General features: G+C 40.4%; 1 protein-coding gene across 1 annotated transcript; it reads right to left on the reverse strand.

The window, feature by feature from the left end:
- Nucleotides 1–266: 266 nt before the first annotated feature.
- On the reverse strand, nucleotides 267–16,547 carry LMOD3 (leiomodin 3). The gene is made up of 4 exons (XM_040247228.1): nucleotides 16,323–16,547; nucleotides 15,557–15,874; nucleotides 11,426–12,793; nucleotides 267–649 (listed from the first exon to the last, which is right to left on the reverse strand). The coding sequence occupies exons 2-4, from the start codon at nucleotides 15,845–15,847 to the stop codon at nucleotides 623–625; spliced, it is 1,686 nt and encodes a 561-aa protein (XP_040103162.1). The 5' UTR covers nucleotides 15,848–15,874; nucleotides 16,323–16,547; the 3' UTR covers nucleotides 267–622.
- Nucleotides 16,548–20,743: the final 4,196 nt, after the last annotated feature.

Genomic DNA, 20,743 nt, shown 5'->3' on the forward strand with positions numbered 1-20,743 from the left:
GCTCTTCATGAAACCCCTCTCCAGAGTGCCCCCCAACACACGGGAATGGCCAAGACAGAAAGCTAGGCATGGCTGGAAACCAGAAATCGCAACTGATTCTCCAGAGAAGAGGTAATGAACAAATTATTCGATTTCAAAACTTCTGAAGGGCCCAGAGTTCAATTCACCCTGCACATTTCCACAAAGTGAATCATGCTCTGTTCTCTTTAAGATACTGTGTGATAAATTATAGCAGAGTGGATGGAAGAAGAAAACAAAAATGGGAATATAATAGTTAACACCTGTATCGTATTTATTGTTATTTACCAGAAGAAAGCAATAATAAAGCAAAGATTTATGAAAACATTAACTTCTGCTAGAAGACTCTAAATTTCATCTAAGTCACTCCAACCAACTGGAAGTAGAAAATGTTGCCCTGAATAGTTTATCTCCTCCCCCTGCCTTTTCAGCTTCTATTTTGTCGCAGGCTAAGTATTCTGCCTTTTACAAAATACTCGTATCACTTAGCAATGTTCCCAGTTCCACCACCTGGATCCAGAAGTATGCAGCTGAAGCAGTCGTCAAGTTCTAATCCCAGAGTCATTAAATCACTTCCTTCTTCCCCTGATTATTCTGTTGCCTCTTATGCCAGTTCTTTTGGCAGCTGCACCTGTGATTTAAGCATTTGAAAAGAGAAGAAAAAATGAATCTTAGTTATTCAAGTGTTTTACAGCAAAAATGGCAAAATGTACATACCTCAAAAGGTATAAAATGGATTAAAAATTCTGGCCAGAGAGTGCCCCCCACCCAATCATGATAAAACAACAATAACCCCAGCCACCACAAACTGGGCATTTACTGATGACAGGGACAGATTCAAGGGCTCTGAGCATGTGGTGAAGCTTACAATGTAAATAAGAGAGGGCAGGTGCTAGAATCTGCCTGGTCCATTATGCAACTTACGAGTTGCATAATGCTATGCTGTGCTATGCTCAGTCGCTTCAGTCGTGTCCAACTCTTTGTGACTCCGTGGACTATAGCCCACCAGTCTCCTCTGTCCATGGGATTCTCCAGGCAACAATACTAGAGTGGGTTGCCATGCCCTCCTCCAAGGAGTTACATAGTATTGGGCATCAATTCTCTCAGCTATAAAATCAGTATTTTATTTACAAGGCTACCATGACGATTAAGTGATGCAAGTCAGTGATCAGTGCTAACACTTCTTTTTAAAGCATTTTCTCATTTCATCTTATGACCACCTTGTAAATAGGGGATGGGCTCAGAGAGAACAGGCAATCTGCTTCAGGTCACAGGGCTAGGAAGTAGCAGAGCTAGATGTGAACCTGGACCTGCCTGATTTCATTACTCATCTCAACCACCAAATAAACACCACTGTTCAGTTCAGTTACTCAGTCGTGTCCAACTCTTTGCGACCCCATGAATCACAGCATGCCAGGCCTCCCTGTCCATCACCAACTCCCAGAGTTCACTCAGACTCGCATCCATCGAGTCAGTGATGCCATTCAGCCATCTCATCCTCTGTCATCCCCTTCTTCTCCTGCCCCCAATCCCTCCCAGCATCAAAGTTTTTTCCAATGAGTCAACTCTTCGCATGAGGTGGCCAAAGTACTGGAGTTTCAGCTTTAGCATCATTCCTTCCAAAGAAGTCCCAGGGTTGATCTCCTTCAGAATGGACTGGTTGGATCTCCTTGCAGTCCAAGGGACTCTCAAGAGTCTTCTCCAACACCACAGTTCAAAAGCATCAATTCTTTGGTGCTCAGCCTTCTTCACAGTCCAACTGTCACATCCATACATGACTACTGGAAAAACCATAGCCTCACTGTAAGAACATACAAATATGTTCTTTCCTCTTTAAAGTGAAGTGAAGTGAAGTCGCTCAGTTGTGTCCGACTCTGTGATACTGTAGCCTACCAGGCTTCTCCGTCCATGGTATTTTCCAAGCAAGAGTACTGGAGTGGGTTGCCAGTTCCTTCACCAAGGGATCTTCCTGACCCAGGGATCGAATCCAGGTCTCCCACATTGTAGGCAGACACTTTACCGTCTGAGCCACTAGGGAAGTCCTTCCTTTTAAAAGTGTATTACTAATTTGACACTAAATTTTACAATGTTATTTGGAGAACCCCCTTCCAAGGGTAAAAAAAAAATTGCAAAAGAGTAGTATAAGTCTGCGGAGAAGGCAACGGCACCCCACTCCAGTACTCTTGACTGGAAAATCCCATGGACAGAGGAGCCTGGGAGGCTGCAGTCCATGGGGTCGCTGAGGGTTGGACACGACTGAGCGACTTCACTTTCATGGAGAAGGAAATGGCAAGCCACTCCAGTGTTCTTGCCTGGAGAATCCTAGGGACGGGGGAGCCTGGTGGGCTGCCGTCTCTGGGGTCGCACAGAGTCGGACACGACTGAAGCGACTTAGCAGCAGCAGCAGCAGTATAAGTCTGACTGAAAATCAACTTTGAGTTCTGTTTCATAGGAACAACTCAAAGATAAAGCAAGTTCTTAATAGGTTTCAAGTGGTGGTACATCTAAGGAGAATGACTTATCCACCATGAAGGTAACTTTCAGAGAATGCTGACTAAAGTCCAAAGGACCCTGAGATATTGTATGTTAATGACTTAAAAATATCTTTCCTCCTACTGTCCATGTCCACCTGCCCATGTGACAGACCACTGCAGCCATCTGCTATGGACTCTCTTGAGCCAGTTCTTTGCCTACAACCTTTGGATAAAAAGGTTTCCCAACACCCTGCCCACTGGGGAGAACCTTGGATGTGTTGCTGTTGCCTGCCTGGTCTTCAATCCATAGGGTCCTCCATGTGCTTCTGAGTCCCTCTCCCTTCCTCGTGCCAGACTTTCAGGAGGGGAGGGGTGTGACTGCAACTTGGTTGGGGTCACCCAAGGAGAACACCATCAGAGAAGAACACCAGTAAAATATATAATGCCAGTTACTGAAATTAACTGCAAAGCTGCAGTAGAGAGTCAAAACTGTGTTCTTTCCATTGTCAAATGGAAAAAATAGCTGTATAGTAAGTTATTTCATATATATATATATATGCATAGATTGGTTCCCAATTAATAAAAATATTTTCAAGAGCAAAACATGACAGTGACCCAACATACTAAATCCAGAGATATGCTGACATATTTAAAATGTGACCAAGTTGGGAGTTCAGATCACTGGGAAAAAGGATGAGTCACTGATCAGTGGTTAGCTACTTAGCAAAGAAATAAAATAGCAGACTTCTTGCTTCCTACTTACTTCTAAAATCCAACCCTTTAATTCATCTATAATATGGATATTTTTTTATAAACCAAAAGCAGGAAGAAAGATAGGCAAAGATTTAAATAAGATTTTAAAAAGTCATTTCCAAGCAGACCACAAAAGACTGAAAAAGAAATAAGAAAAAGAGAACTAGATCTGATATTATAAAACTTTCAACAAACAAGAATCTACTCACATTATTGTTAGGGGGCCCTGTTCCCCCTTCACTTGTTGGTTAAAAATAGTTTTTGTTTTTAAGTATATGTATAGCATTACACAGTGTACACACACAGAGACATACACCCAAGGGCTGGGAGCAATTGGGCAGGATGAGAAGACCCGTTTCAGCAGGGGTTATTTAATTCAGCACACCCAAATGGAGTTCCTGTTCTGGGTCAACACCTCAGTGGGTGCCTGGGACAGAGATGAGGAAGATCTACCTTGAGGAACTCGGAATCCACTAGGAGACCTAATGCTGTGTCTGTGAGAGCTGTCAACCCGAGGCATCAGGAGATATGGTTTGCCATGGATGTCACTGAACTGTGAGTGTCCCAGTGTGGCCTTCAAGTAAGCAGCATCAGCATTGCCAAGGAACATGTCAGAAATGCAAATTCTCAGACCCCATCCCAGACCTGAATCAGAAACTCTGGAGATGGGCTCATTCATCTGTATTCTATCTTCCAGGTAGATAGAAATATACATGATACATGCAAAAATGTGAGAATCACTATCATAGACTTTTAAAAAGTTGTACATAAAAATTCTTTTTTTTCCATTTGGTATCAGGGAAGGGCAGCTCCTGGTCTGTATAATTCTGATCCACTTATGCTCCTTTGAGATGAGTTTGAAATGTTGCATTGCTTCCTTCCATGGAGACTCCCTCCATAAAGAATGTAACATTGCTCAAGCTCTATTCTAGATTTGGCCTTGACTCTTGAAGATTCTCTTGGGTTTGGGTTCTTGGTGTTCTTCTTATATTTGTTTTGTTTTGGTTAGGCAAAAATATGGACAGAAAAAAGGAAGGAAATGAAGGGAACTCTGGGGGTTTTGTGTTCCCAGGTGGCTCAGTGATAAAGAATCCGCCAGCCAAGCAGGAGATGAGGGTTCAATCCCTGGGTTGGGAAGATCCCCTGAAGAAGGGAATGGCTACCCACTCCAGTATTCTTGCCTGGAGAATTCCATGGACAGAGAAGCTTGGCAGGCTACAGTTCATGGAGTCGCAAAAGAGTTGGACATGACTTAGCACCAAATACCAACAAACAACATTTGGGGCTTTAGACTTGAATGCAGGAGAGAATGGAGACAACATGAAAAATCTGGAACCAGAAACAACAACTACAGATCTAGAAAAGGGAAGCTTGATTTGGGGACAGATTGAATAATGGTACTAAGAAAACCACGAGCGACTTAAAGGGAAAGGGAAATTTGGGGGTTGTCCTAGATTATGTGATAATTGAAACAAAGAGAGAAGACAAGATGGGGAAAAGGAGAAAATTGCAAAAGGATAGAATCTAGAAATCTTAGTTCAAAAGAAATAAGATATAATAAATGAGGCAAAGAAAAAATGGCCAGCAATGAAAACTCAGGAGTCTATAATCTTAAATTTTTGTACTCATAATGACTGCTAATGTGTCGTAGAGTCTTTTGGTTAACTAAAGCTGCTTGGGAAATTATTATCGTGAAGACTTTCTGAAGGAAAAACTTAATTGTGTCTTTAGGCACCTGGCTGAAACCAGTCCAGATACACATAAGTGAGCCGAAAGTAACATTAAGTGAATAATAAAACAGTTGGGCTTCCCAGGTGCCACAGTGGTAAAAGAATCTGCCTGCCAGTGTAGGAGATGCCAAACATGTAGGTTCAATCAGTGAGTCAGAAGATCCCCTGGAGAAGGAAATGGCAACCACTCCACAATTCTTGCCTGGAAAATCCCATGGACAGAGGAGCCTGGTGAACTACAGTCCTCAGGGTCACAAAGAGTTGGACACAACTGAACAACTGAACCTGGACGCATTAAAACAGTTGTCCTGTTTGATTGGCACCAAAGGTTGCATAGCAACGCACAGGTCATAGCAAACACCCTCTTCCAACAACACAAGAGAAGACTCTACACATGGACATCCCCAGATGGGCAACACCAAAATCAGACTGATTATATTCTTTGCAGCCAAAGGTGAAGAAGCCCTATACGGTCAGCAATAACAAGATCAGGAGCTGACTGTGGCTCAGATCATGAATTCCTTATTGCCAAATTCAGACTGAAATTGAAGAAAGTAGGGAAAACTACTAGACCATTCAGGTATGACCTAAATCAAATCCCTTACAATTATACAGTGGAAGTAAGAAATAGATTTAAGGGATTAGATCTGATAGACAGAGTGCCTGATGAACTATGGACAGAGGTTTGGGTCATTGTACAAGAGACAGGGATCAAGATCATTCCCAAGAAAAAGAAATGCAAAAAAGCAAAAGGGCTGTCTGAGGAGTCCTTACAAATAGCTGGGAAAAGAAGAGATGTGAAAAGCAAAGGAGAAAAGGAAAGATATAAGCATCTGAATGCAGAGTTCCAAAGAATAGCAAGGAGAGATAAAAAAGCCTTTCTCGGTGATCAGTGCAAAGAAATAGAGGAAAACAATAGAATGGGAAAGACTAGAGATCTCTTCAAGAAAGAGATACCAAGGGAATATTTCATGCAAAGATGGGCTCAATAAAGGACAGAAATGGTATGGACCTAACAGAAGCAGAAGACATTAAGAAGAGGTGTCAGGAATACAGAGAAGAACTATACAAAAAAGACCTTCATGGCCCGGATAATCACGATGGTGTGATCACTCACCAGAGCCAGACATCCTGGAATGCAAAGTCAAGTGGGCCTTAGAAAGCATCAGTACGAACAAAGCTACTGGAGGTGATGGAATTCCAGTTGAGCTATTTCAAATCCTGAAAGATGATGCTGTGAAAGTGCTGCAATCAATATGCCAGCACATTTGGAAAACTCAGCAGTGGCCACAGGACTGGAAAAGGTCAGTTTTCATTCCAATCCCAAAGAAAGGCAATGCCAAAGAATGCTCAGACTATCACACAGTTGCACGCTAGTAAAGTAATGCTCAAAATTCTCCAAGCCAGGCTTCAACAATATGTGAACCATGAATTTCCAGATGCTCAAGCTGGTTTTAGAAAAGGCAGAGGAACCAGAGATCAAATTGCCAACATCTGCTGGATCATCGAAAAAGCAAGAGAGTTCCAGAAAAACATCTATTTCTGCTTTATTGACTATGCCAAAGCCTTTGACTGTGTGGATCATGACAAACTGTGGAAAATTCTGCAACAGATGGGAATACTAGACCACCTGACTTGCCTCTTGCCTATATGCAGATCAGGAAGCAACAGTTAGAACTGGGCATGGAACAACAGACTGGTTCCACATAGGAAAAGGAGTACATCGAGGCTGTATATTGTCACCCTGTTTATTTAACTTATATGCAGAATACATCATGAGAAACCCTGGGCTAGATGAAGCACAAGCTGGAATCAAGATTGCCGGGAGAAATATCAATAACCTCAGATATGCAGATGACACCACCCTTATGGCAGAAAGTGAAGAATAACTAAGAGCCTCTTGCTGAAAGTGAAAGAGGAGAGTGAAAAAGTTGGATTAAAGCTCAACATTCAGAAAACTAAGATCATGGCATCTGGTCCCATCACTTCATGGCAAATAGATGGGGAAACAGTGGAAACAGTGGCAAACTTTATTTTAGGGGGCTCCAAAATCACTGCAGATGGTGATTGCAGCCATGAAATTTAAAAGATGCTTGCTCCTTGGAAGACAGTTATGACCAAACTAGACAGCATATTAAAAAACAGAGACATTACTTTGCCAATAAAGGTCCGTCTAATCAAGGCTATGATTTTTCCAGTAGTCATGTATGGATGTGAGAGTTGGACTATAAATAAAGCTGAGTGCCGAAGAATTGATGCTTTTGAACTGTGGTGTTGGAGAAGACTCTTGAGAGTCTTTTGGACTGCAAGGAGATCAAACCAGTCCATCCTAAAGGAAATCAGTCCTGAATATTCACTGGAAGGACTGATGTTGAAGCTGAAACTCCAATACTTAGGCTACCTGATGTGAAGAACTGCCTCATTAGAAAAGACCATGATGACTGGAAAGATAGAAGGCGGGAGAAGGGGATGACAGAGGATGAGATAGCTGGATGGCATCATCGACTCAATGCACATGAGTTTGAGTGAACTCTGGGAGTTGGTGATGGACAGGGAGGCCTGGCGTGCTGCGGTTCATGGGGTCACAAAGAGTCAGACATGACTGAGCGACTGAACTGAACTGAAAGGTTGCGTAGTATACAAACAAAAATTGTACAAACTAAAAAATTGTACTGGAGTCCAATAAGCAATCCAAATGAGTGAAAAAGGCCAGGTGTTAGGCAGTAGAGCGTGGTGGAGACTGAGTTAAAACTGGAGAGTCCGTTACCTGTCTCAAGGAAGAAACTACCACCAATTCAGCTTATTTGTACCGTGCATATGCGGGCCCCATGTGGCTGGATCTGATGTTTCAAATGCTACCAGATACCTGGATGTTATCCTGGGATATTTTATAATTTGAACAATAATACTCAAGCCAAACAAAACAGGCCTGCAGGCTGGGTTTTAAGTTGCCTAGTTTTCAGTACCTGGCCCACAGAATACATCTCTCTTAAACTGATTTAAACAGACAACGTCTTAGAGGAAGCAGCACTTGAGCCAAGAAAGAATACAGATTTTGTCCTTTATTTTCTGCTAGCAACTTCAATTCTGGAATCCCAAGCCAGAAGCATGTGATGGGGAGAGAATAAATATTAAAAGGAAAAAAACACCCATAAATTTAAAATATAAACTGAGTACTTCATGATCTATGCTCTAGAAAATACAAAAATAATATCTCCAAGACCGTGAGAGAAAAAAAAATTTTTTTTCCTTTAAGAGTAAATAAGTTCTAAATATGTTTATGGACATTCAGCGTTTTAGTTAGGAGCATCAGTAGAAAGAATGACAAGATTTCCAAACTGAGTTTTAACTTCATATTTGAAAATCTGGTGGTTTAAAGAACATCTCTGTCCTCCAATCAAGTGGGGAGGGGGAACCCCCATAATCTTTAGTTTTACCTCCTTAAAGTGAGTGTCGCTGTGCCTCGTTTGACCAGCCAAAAATAGCCCTTTTCTGCTGAGATCCTGAAATTTCGCCACAGATGGCGTTTACAATATTTCACCGAGTCTAAGATGGGTGTTTTCTGATGTTTCCATATCCCCTACATCAGAAAGCATCTCACAATCAATAGTGTTTTAGAGTAGCTGGCTGCAGGCAGCCGCACAAACACAGTATAACTTTTCATACCATTAGCACTTCCACTGAGCTCTGTGCCCTGTTGGAATTAAACACACGCAGAGGTATTTAAAATACCCTTAAAGAATGACAAAGCAAATAGGACAAATTGTGTTGGGTCTGTAAGAATTCTTTCTACTCTTTTGAACTTCCACACATTTCAAATGATTTCAAAAGAAAAAGATTTAAAAAAATGTCTTTTAAGAGAGATTACACTAAGAGTCAGCATTAAAGCAGACATTTATTATGTATGCAGCAAGGTGCAAAAATGCAGCAGTACCGAGCGAATTGATGTCAGTCAAGTGAATTTCTGTCAGCTGGATGATGCGTTTTCACATTTTTCTTGCAGAGCATTTTATAGGACCACACTGATGAAGTTGTGTGATATTTTGTATCTAAGATACATGTCAAGAGATGTCTGTTGCAAGCCAAGCCAGGCAACTGAAAGCAGAAGATGCCAATTCCTTGGAATAGATAAAAGACATTTCAAAGCAAAGACTGATGTACAAGACCCCCATTCACAAACTGTGTCAGAGTTCACTTTGCTGCGTATTTTTCTTTCTAAGTGGACATTAAACACACACACACAACTTAAAACTGATACCAATCAAGAACTGATTGAAAATGGAAAATGTAGTACTTACTAGAGTGTGGCAGTTTGGTAATTATTACCGTGAATTTATCTTAATACCTTTTGCTCTAGAATCTAGACTCAAAGCTGAAGTGTCCTCAGTTGACTAAAAGGCAGAGTATCTTGACCATGAAAATGATAAAACCAATACTGTAAGCTCCATGAGGTTAAGACTATACCTGTCTTATTCACTGCTCATGTGCCTGACACGTGGTAGCACTAAAAGAATATTTATTACAAATGGATGGATGAAATTCAGCCAACTCCAGGCAAAGCAGATTTGCTCAGTAGAATCTTCCTTCAGAGGGCTTCCCTGGTCACTCAGATGATAAAGAATCTGCCTGCAATGAGGGAGACCTGGGTTTGATCCCTGGATCGAAAAGATTCCCTGGAGAACAGAATGCCTACCCACTTCAGTATTCCTGCCTGGAGAATTCCACAAAGGAGCCTGGTAGGCTACAGTCCATGGGTCGCAAAGACTCGGCCATGACTGATCACTCTCACTTTTTTTTTCCCCATATTCCTCAGAAGGCAGGGAGAGGGGTCAGATGATCATCTAACCTTCACCCTCTTGTCTACTCTGAGTCTACATTCCACCTTTAATGCAGAGTTTAAAAAGACTTCTCTCTATTCTTTTCGGACCAATGCTATTTTCTGACTGTCTAGCCACCACGGCAGTCGGGATTTGCTTTGACAACTGGTTATGGAGTGATAGCCCTAGCCTCTCTCAAAACAGCACCCTGATTCACCCCCTGCAGAGGTCTGGCTGCCTGGAGAAGAGCAGGTGCAGAAAGTGTTGATGTTGTGCCCAAGGGCAGGCAGAGACCTCCTGCCTGATCTCATGTGACCTCTAGCACTCTCAGCCTGGCCCCTGCCACAGGAAGACTCAGAATCCCTCCAAGTCACAGTTGAAAGTCATCTTTGATTTAGAAGAACGAAATATTGTCAATTCTGTATTTCTAGGGGATGGGAATAAGGGACATACATATATAGATGAATAAGTAACAATCATATTTGTGGATTTTTTTGTGTGTGGGGCCATACAACACAGCTTGAAGGATCTTAGTTCATGGGCTAGGGATTGAACCTGGGCCCTCAGCTATGAGAGAGCTAAATCCTAACCACTGGACTGCCAGCAAACTCCCTGTATTGTTTTAGAATATAAATCTCTTTAAAGCAGGGAAAAAACAAGTTTACATAGAAATGGTTAAACTATCTTGAAAAAACTGTGACTCTCTAATGGCATAACATAGTGACTATTTTATTAATGTAATATCGTGGCTAAATTACATATTAGATTTTAAAACAATGCAGTTAATTATCAACCACCTGTGGCCACTGGACACACACCTTTCAGCCTCTATAAATCCCTTCATAGTAATGACTACAAAAAAATTTATTTGTGTAACTTAAGCTGAAAGGAATGGAACATTTTTGTCTATCAGCGGTAGTAACAGTGAGTCATAATAAGAAAACTGAAATAACAGTAAAATATTTTAAAGCTCCATTTATTCATGGAGACATTAATGTTAAATTTGTTATTGTCCGCCTACCTAAAATATAAAGAGTATAATTGCAATAGCAGGTGGTATCCACTCATCTACTGAAAAAGAACTTTTTAAAGCCCTACAGAAGCACTTATCCACAAATGACTGGCCTAATTAGGCCTCATTCTTACTTATTCCTGTAGCAGTTCCCTGGGGATCTCAGCTTGTCAGTTCTGTGTGGCAGGAGTGAACAAAAGCTTGACCAGGGATGCTCAGGACTGAATTCCAAAGTCAACTCTACCACTTCTGAGCCTTTTCTTCTAGAAATGTTATTTAACGTCTCTAAGCCTCAATTTCCTTCTTATAAAACAGGGAGAATAATAATACCTACCTTATAGGATTGTTAAGGTGATTTAAGAGTTAATTCATATAATGGATGTGGCCCATAGGAAGTGCTTCATAAACGTGGGCTGTTAGTATCCTGGTTACAGCAGTCATGTAGATTGTAATTGTGTCTTTGAGGATAACCAATAATTTAGATCTACCAGTAATGCTGACGGGTTTCCCTCCGTTAGTGACAATTAGTGAGAATGTCCTGGTGTTAAAACGAACAGGGAATAGAGTTGGGAGAGATTTACTGTGGCCCTGTGTTCACCATTTCTCCCTCCTCCTACTTACAGGTTTAAGATAGGCGATGTTACTGTGACGAATGTCGTTCAAGAGCTGATCTCGGGGGGTAATTTCCACCAACGGGGGTGGCCTGTTTCTCGGCACGGGTTTGAGCGTTCTGATCACATCTTTGAGATTGGTTTTCTCGGGTGGCTCTCTGGCTTCTGGCATCCGAGATTTGCGCTGGATCCTCTTCAGCTTCACCACGCGGAAGGAGTCGGGGTCCGTCCTGTACTTCGGGGGCTGCGATGGCTTTTTCGTCACTTCATTTTGTCGACCGAAGGGGGCTGCTTGGGGGTTGGGAGGTCGAGGAGGAGGAGGCTGGAGGAACTCCTGCGTCCGGGAATCCGGCATTGGTCCTCCCAGCATCTCCCACATCCCAGGGGGCAGCCCCAACCCGTTCTCCAACATGGCTATTAACTTCCTCTGCTCTTTGAGCTGCTGCTGTTTCTGTTCTTCTTGCCTTTTCTGCCTTTGTCTATCCTGATTCCTGGTGAGCAGATTGGTTACCACCATTCGTGGACCCGGAAGCTCAAAATGGTAGCCCATCTTCAGGAGAGTGGTGTTCGCTTTCAAAAGCCTGGCTATTTCCATTTCCGCGTGGTGGCCCAGCATATGTCTCTGATTGTGAAACCGAAGTTCGGTGAGTGTCTCGTTAAACTGGAGGCACCGCATGATGGCCACGATGCCCTTGCCGGTGATGAAATTGGACTCTATGTTGAGAGTGGTAATGCTCTTGTTTTCACGCAACATGTTAGCCAAGGCGAATGCTACATTCTCATCCGCACCCACGTTCGCTAAACTGAAGGTTTTGACGTGTTTGTTTTTCTTCATTGCGTTGACAAAGTCCAGCAACATTTCTCTGGGGATGTTTTCAATGTTGTTCAGGTTGAGTTCCTTCATGTCAGGGTCATTTTGTCTCACTCGCCTTAAGCTCCCATCCAGGTCCGTTTGGTTTCCGGAGGGCCTTGCACTTACTTTCAAAAAACTGGTATCTAGAGCTAACTTCTTGGGATCCAATTTTGATATTTTTTTCTCAATTTTGTCTCGAGCCTCTGGTCTGCCTTGCTGTTCTTCAGTTTCTTTACTAGTTACCTGTTGGCAGGTGTTCTCACCATTTCTGATTTGCTCCTTTACCTCACCTTCCTCTCTTTTTGTCCCATCACTCTCGTCACTGTCTTCTTTTCCTTCCTCTTCTTCATCTGCCTCCTCATCGTCATTATCTTTGTCATCATCATTATTTGCTTCTTGGACATTGTCACTGCCCTGGGATTCTCTTTTATGTGCAGCAATTTCACTGTTAAGTTTTTCTTTTAAATACTGGGACATATTTTTATTGCTTTTGTCTATCACTTCATGCTGTTCTTGAGCTTTTTCCTAAAAGAGAAATTTAGAAAGGTTAGAATACGTAGCAGTGAAGAAATATGAAGAAGAGCAGTATCTATTGAAGGTAATGAAAAGATTTATTATTTAGTGGAAAAAAGCAAATAAGCTCTAGGTATAGTATTCTTTTTGTTTACATGTATATTTATGTGTACATATGAATATGTATGCATGTACACACTATATATGTGTGTGTTTGTAAATGTATATGAAAAACAGACTGTTGTAATGTTTATCAAATTAATAGTTATCCTTGAGGAAGAGAGGTAATTAAGATAATTGAGGAAGGGATGTGGGGATTTTAACTTTGTACATAATTCTAAACTGAGATTTTTTTTTCTGAAACAAAGTATGTCTTTGTTAGTTGTTTTACAAGCAAATACAACCAAAATAAAGGTAAATTTTTATAGGCACACACAGGCAACTTGTGTGTTTTTGGTTGTGTTTTTCTCCTCCCAGTTAATTTTCAGACCCTCTATTGTTTTTAAAGATAGTGTTCAGTTCCAGAAGCAGTTAAAAGTTATTTTTGAAAACCTTATGGGATTATTTGTCCATTCACTGAAGTCTTTGTTTTGTATACAGCTGAATAGGAATTTTGTATTCAATAGCTCTGTGTTACATAACAATTTCCTTATTGGCCTAACCAAAATTTACATACCTAATATGTTTGCCAATTTAATATAATGTGCACAACAAAGTTCCCTGAAAATAAAAGCTATTGTGAGGGGAATGAGAGCAGTCTGATATTTTGGAATATGCCAAAACCCTTGTCTTTGATTTTTTGTCTGCTTAGCTCTGTGAAAACTGCCCAGATGCTTCAGGCACAGGCTTTCCAGTCCAGTTCCCTGGGAAGGAATGTTCTAGGAGGTAAAGCCAGGTATAAAAGGGGACAAAATTATCAGAGATTTAGGAAAAAAGAATTGCTTAGTTTGGAAAGGAAAATAATAGTCTCTTATCAGTAATGTTTATTAGATGCTTACATATTAATTATACACTTTCCCATAAAGGATGTATACCTCACAGGTGTCATTTTGAAAGCTGGTGTAGAAGTTTGACATAGAGGCTTATGTGAGCAAGAACTTAATCTGTGGAGGAGGAAATGGGGAAAGGGGGTCAATTATACAGCTACAGAAAGAAACTACATTTTTAGTGGTGAGTATACTGTATATGCACCTTCCCAGGTGGCTCAGTCAGAAAGAATCCACCACCAATGCAGAAGACATGGAAGACATGGATTCGACCCTTGGGTCAGGCAGATCCCCTGGAGGAGGAAACAGCAACCCACTCCAGTATTCTAGCCTGGAAAAGTCCATGGACAGAGTACCTGGCGGACTACAATCCACTGGGTTGCAAAGAATCAGACATGACTTAGCAACCGAGAATAATGCTGTATGTAGAAATAGAAACGTATAATGTTGTATATGTGAAACGTGTTATAAACCAGTATTATTTAAATAAAAAATAAGCCTAAAATTTAAAACAAAGAAAGACCTTGATTTTACCGCTCATAACATTATAGGTTGGAAGTGATACATAAACTACCGAAAGTTTTCTCTGCATTTCTCATTTGTCTCAGCAGGGGGAGCCAACCATTAAGCTGTTTAAATTATACACGTAACTACCTAAAGTTGACACGTAAACTACCTAAAGTTTTCTCTGCATTTTTCATTTGTCTCAGCAAGGGGAGCCAACCATTAAGCTGTTTAAATTATACAAAAGGAAGAAAAAGTGTTAGAAGTACCCAAGTTTGTTTTTCTTGGAAATTGGTATTCATGTAGAATTGGCTTTTACTCAAGTTTAAAGTGTCTATAAATTGTACCTTAAACTCTAACCTGGTAAAGCCAGCAACTTATTTTCTTAAGTGCAGTACATGTTTGAACTCTCCTGACTATGAAATCAGTTTATAACTTTCCTAAAATTTCAGCTAGTATGATAGTAATGTGACAAGATGTACTTACCAAAAATAAATCAGCAGGCATAAGTACAAGAGACTTTACCTGTGAGGATCTCTGTTTTCTTTTTGCCAAGTCACTTTTAAGTGAAACATTAAAAAAAATATGCTGATACGCACTTCTAGTTTTCATATAAGGAACATATTTAAAGAAAGAACTATCTTTAAAACAGCCTAAATAGGATCAACCTCTAAATTCACCACTGATACCTAATGTACTGTGGTAATGTTGGGTTTTTTGGTTACTGGACTTGGTTTATTTATTTATTTATTTTTAGGTGTAATAGTGACATTTTAATGGCCACCGATGCAAAAGCTTTAATCTACATGGACTTGGTTTAATTGCAGGGTGTGTGGCTGAACTTCAGGGGAACTGTGACACACTTGAGATTATATGTGAAACAGTGCATATGTACACGTGCCAGAAGGACAAAGAGCTTTCCTCAGCATCGGAAAGGGTCCTGTGAGTCAAAAAAAGCATAAAAGACAAATGCTTCTGCGCTATGAGTTAATTCATTAAATATTAATTTCATGCCTACAGAATACAGGTTTTCCTGTACAAGAAACCCCCAGCAATTTTTTAAAAGGGATGTTTATAAGAAATTACCACTTTTTTCCTCCCAATTATACTATGTAAGTGTTCTAGAAAGTTCTGATCTGGCATAGGATTAAATATTGTGATTTATGTATAAACGTCAACAAAACAAGACAAAACATGGAGTCTTGAGAAAAGACAGTTACAACAGGGATACGCATCAGCCCAGGCCAGGAAGCCATTTCTCCCTTGTACACAAATCCCCACTTACCTTGGTTGGCACAAAGGTGACAGGAACACGTTCGTCTTCCAGCATGCGTCTGGATGCCTTTTGCCAATACATATAATCAACGAGAGATTTATGGTCGAAGTTCCCTGTTGGTGGCTTGTCGGTCTGATTCTTCTGAATCATTCCCACAGGAAGCCTGGGGTCAGGGGCCATCACCTCCATTTCCGACTGTAGTTCTTTGAGCTCTTCTGGGGACAAGTTGGCCAAGATTTCATCTTCATCAATCTCCCCATCGATTTCTTCTTGATCTGAGTTCCTGCTACGTTCTGACATGACTCTGTTCAATACTTTTTTATCTTACTACAAGAGGAGAAATAATCAACAAAGATTTAAAAAAAGAAAAAACTCTCTCAAGAAGTTCCCCCAGTTAGTAAGTGTCCCAGGTTAATACCACCTTGAGGAGATTTCCCTCCTCCCCAAGAACCCCAGTGGTGCTTGCTGAGCTGCTAGGGGTCACTGCAACTAAGTTCATGCCGTAACTATATTAAGCAGGGCTTGGTTGGAGACGGTCAATTTATGGAACTACTATGCTCCTCTCTTCAGCAGCTTGAGTCAGCTGTGCAAATCCATCTGACATTTCAGTACAGCTGCTTAGGTTTGCCAGGCCTCCCAAACCTCTACAGGAGTAAATTCTTAGTTCTCTTCCTATGAGCTCTCATATTGTCCTATACAAATTCATGCAGTCCATACACACACCCAAGTACTGCAGGGGAGGCCACTTCTTATTTAAATGATGAAAACAACTTACAATATTTCAGAAGAAAAATCCAAACAGCAACTTGAGGTCTACTGAAGTGAAAAATTCATTTGAAGAAGGAAATCAAGCTCTCAGGACTTGCCTCTTGACTACCATGAGACTCTGGAAGCAAATAAAACTGCACGCAGGCGAGCAGAGGCCTGGCTATGTTACTCACCCACGGCGTAAGCTGAACCTCTGCAAGACATCCTTATTTGCATCCTAATCCTGTGATCTAACAGATGGGGATGAGCAGCACTTGAATTTCCACGATGAGTGAGGAATTTAATATTTTAAATAATTTGTTTTTCTTATTAAATATCTATTAAGCCAGAATAAAAATGTAAATGGATCTAAATTGAAATATTAAAAAACACTCAAACCATTAAAGTACTGGAAGCAATCATGAAAATATTTTCTTTTTCATAACTTCAGAGGACAATATGGCAATATTTGTCCAAATGAAAAATGCATACTCTCTTTGACCAAATGCATACTTTCAGCGTGTAGGAATGTATTCTACAGATATAACCCCCATATGGGTGAAATAATAGATATGTGTACAAAGCAGTGTATTGTATGCTATTATTTGTGTCATAAAACATAAAAACAATGTATGTATATATATTTATACAAACTTTATCAACAGATCCTTGGAAAGATACACAAGAAACCAATACTAGTGGATGCTATTGGAGAAAGAAATGGGTTATCTGGGGGACAGGACTAGGAAAATAGACTTTGTTACTGTATACCTTTTATAACTGCAAATTTTGAAACATAAATATAGTGCCTGCTCAAAAATATACACTTATTGTATAAAACAGGATAACACATGGAAGCATAAAGTTTCCCCTTATTGTACCACTAAGAGCTACCACTATGAACATTTTGGTTTATCACTCTAGTCAGTCCTTTCTTCCAGGCATATAAACTCAATAATCTTTTGTCATCTGTCTGTTTTTTAACTTACAAAATCATGTGTTTTTCCTAGTCAATAATATATTCTGCTACTACATTATTTTTAATAACTCCCTGTTAAGATTCTTTATATGGAAATCCCATAATTAACATAACCAATCTCCAATTATTGAATATTTGGACTGTTTTTGATGCTCACAGCACTTCTTCAATAAATATCCCCTGTAGTAAAATATTTATACACATGCAAGTTTTATTTCTTTAGGATAAATCGAATACATACCAAGAAGTGTAATTACCAAGTCAAAGAACATAAGGAAATTTAGGGCTTTTCATACGTATGGCTAGGTGATCCCCTCAATATTATTATAACCCATCCTCAATACATGTATATTATCTACAAATTATATACATGTTACTATTTCAATATCATCTATAATATATAATTATACATAAATGTAAAATATACATTGTCAAGCAATATATTCTTGAATATATATATAATGTTTATAAGTATAAATGAATTTAAATATATACAGGCATCTGTATAATAAACATATGGAAAAAATTACATGTGAGAAGTTGTAAATGGACATTCTAATATTTTCTTTCTACCCTAATGGTTTGTTTTGAACACCCCAAGATCAAGAGGCTTTTCATATGTATGGCTACATTTTTCCCCAGAAAGCTATTACCATTTACTTGGAATGATCATTTTTAAAGTAAAGAATACAGATACACAGTGGCAGCTTACTCTTAGCCTCTTCTCTGTAGAGACTTCCTCTTCCACCCAGTCCTGTAGAAGGGAAGTAAAAGCTTGGCCTCAGCAGGCAGAGAGGTAGACCACTTTACAGACAACTGATTTGCAGACCATTTCAGAGGCTTAGCTTGCAAAACAGTGATCACAAAGAGTTGGACAGTACTGAGCACGCACACACGCACGCACGCACACACGCACGCGCGCGCGCACACACACACAAAGAGACTGTACCAAAAAGAGTTTTGTGTTGAAGGAAGTTTGGAAATGTTATATTCTGCAATTGTCTTTCAGAGATTTGTAAAGGACGTGAACTTTTAGACTCTGAGAATAATATGTGAAAGAAACCCATTTATTTAGCCCAATACTCCCCAACTTTATTTAGTTAATCAAGCTTTTTTTTTTTCTTTTAAAAATCACTCATATCCTTGCAATTACTTTCCAAAATTTGTACTTTGGGAAATAATGATATAAATATAAAAGCCAAAGATCTGGAATCAGTCTGCTGGATTCAAACCACAGCTCCACTCCTTAGTAACTGTGTGATGTTTGGCAACTTACTGACCCCCAGTTCCTCATCATATAAAAGATATCTCAGAGTAATATTCACCATATGCTATTAATGAGAGAACTAAATGAGGATACAGATAGATATTGATGTAAATATATAAATTAAGTAGGACAGTACATGGCACAGAGCAAACCCTCAATACATGTTAAATATTGCCAGTTTCATATTTCACAGATAGCCACAGAAACACTTGAAGAAAAACAAAGGCAACTGTGAAATGTAATACATTTTATAAACCACTTTCATAACAGAAACCATTATATTAATGGCAACAAACAAAAATGGTTTAAAAAATCTTGTTGCTCTTGCAGAAAGCAACTCAGAGGCTTTTAGGTGGAATTGTGAATAGGATTCCCAGGTTTCCTAGTGAAAAAGAATCTGCTTGCCAATGGAGATATGGCTTCAATCCCCGGGTAGAGAAGATTGTCTAGAGAAGGAAATGGCAACCCACTCCAGTATCCTTGCCTGGGAAATCCCATGGACAGAGGAGCCTAGTGGGCTATAGTCCATGGGGTTGCTGCAAAGAGTTGGACAGAACTGAGCACATTTATAAAGAAAATAGAAAATCATCATTTGCATGTAAATAGGAAGCTATCCTGAGAAAATGATCTGAATTGTTGCTTGTAAGCTTTCAGATTCATATTACTATTCTGGTGACCAAATGCTTTTGATGATCATGCAGATTTAGAAATTTCAGGAAGGGATGCTGCCTCAGCTCACTTCCATCTTGCTGAATGAGTTTGGAAAGGGGGTACATCTCTCCCAGCTGCCTCCATGGTACACTTCATCCATATGCTGACGGGAAGAGTTTTGCTGGTGTAATTAGTCTCATCTGATGCACAGATGATTTAGCTGTGCTTGCTCTTAATGATGTTCTACTGCTGCCACCTCAGCAGCTTCTCACATCAGAATCCAGCTATGATGCCAAGAGAGCAACAAGCTGTAGGATCACCGATTGACTTTTATAGTCACACAGGACATCACAGATCAGACTCTCTGACAGAGGTTTATTCAGTGTCTGGGACCTCCACCCCATTCAGTTCAGTTCAGTTCTGTTCAGTCACTCTGTCGTGTCTGACTCTTTGCGACCCCATGAATCGCAGCACACCAGGCCTCCCTGTCTATCCCCAACTCCCGGAGTTCACTCAGACTCACTTCCATCAAGTCAGTTATGCCATCCAGCCATCTCATCCTCTGTCGTCCCCTTTTTCTCCTGCCCCCAATCCCTCCCAGCATCAGAGTCTTTTCCAATGAGTCAACTCTTCGCATGAGGTGGCCAAAATACTGGAGTTTCAGCTTTAGCATCATTCCTTCCAAAGAAATCCCAGGGCTGATCTCCTTCAGAATGGACTGATTGGATCTCCTTGCAGTCCAAGGGACTCTCAAGAGTCTTCTCCAACACCACAGTTCAAAAGCATCAATTCTTCGGCGCTCAGCCTTCTTCACAGTCCAATTCTCACATCCATACATGACCACAGGAAAAACCATAGCCTTAACTAGAGTTACCTTTGTTGGCAAAGTAATGTCTCTGCTTTTGAATATGCTATCTAGGTTGGTCATAACTTTTCTTCCAAGGAATAAGCGTCTTTTAATTTCATGGCTGCAATCACCATCTGCAGTGATCTTGGAACCCCCCAAAATAAAGTCAGCCACTGTTTCCACTGTTTCCCCATCTATTTCCCATGAAGTGATGGGACCAGATGCCATGATCTTCATTTTCTGAATGTTGAGCTTTAATCCAACTTTTTCACTCTCCTCTTTCAGTCTCATCAAGAGGCTTTTTAGTTCCTCTTCACTTTCTGCCATAAGGATGGTGTCATCTGCATATCTGAGGTTATTGATATTTCTCCTGGCAATCTTGATTCCAGGTTGTGCTTCTTCCAGCCCAGCATTTCTCATGATGTACTCTGCATAGAAGTTAAATAAGCAGGGTGACAATATACAGCCTTGACGTACTCCTTTTCCTATGTGGAACCAGTCTGTTGTACCATGTCCAAAGTTACTAAGTCAGAATTCTCAAGTTTGGATCCAAGAATCTCCATTCCTTTGGGGAGCTCTTCAAGTGATTCTGGTGTATAAATGGGTATGAGAGGGAATTCCTTGGTGGTCCAGTGGCTAAGACTTCATGCTCCCAATTCAGGTAGCCTGAGTTCAGTCCTGGTCAGGGAACTAGATCTCACATCC

Source organism: Oryx dammah, unplaced genomic scaffold, assembly GCF_014754425.2.
Source record: "Oryx dammah isolate SB20612 unplaced genomic scaffold, SCBI_Odam_1.1 HiC_scaffold_9, whole genome shotgun sequence".
NCBI classification, from domain to species: domain Eukaryota; kingdom Metazoa; phylum Chordata; class Mammalia; order Artiodactyla; family Bovidae; genus Oryx; species Oryx dammah.

What these genes read in the sequence shown, in the direction of transcription:
- LMOD3 (XM_040247228.1), bottom strand. Translation starts at nt 15,847, where the DNA reads ATGTCAGAACGTAGCAGGAACTCAGATCAAGAAGAAATCGATGGGGAG. An exon ending in TCACCTTTGTGCCAACCAAG is followed by an intron (nt 12,794 to 15,556) that starts GTAAGTGGGGAT and finishes TTTCTCTTTTAG; the next exon opens with GAAAAAGCTCAAGAACAGCA. An exon ending in ACATCGCCTATCTTAAACCT is followed by an intron (nt 650 to 11,425) that starts GTAAGTAGGAGG and finishes CTTAAATCACAG; the next exon opens with GTGCAGCTGCCAAAAGAACT.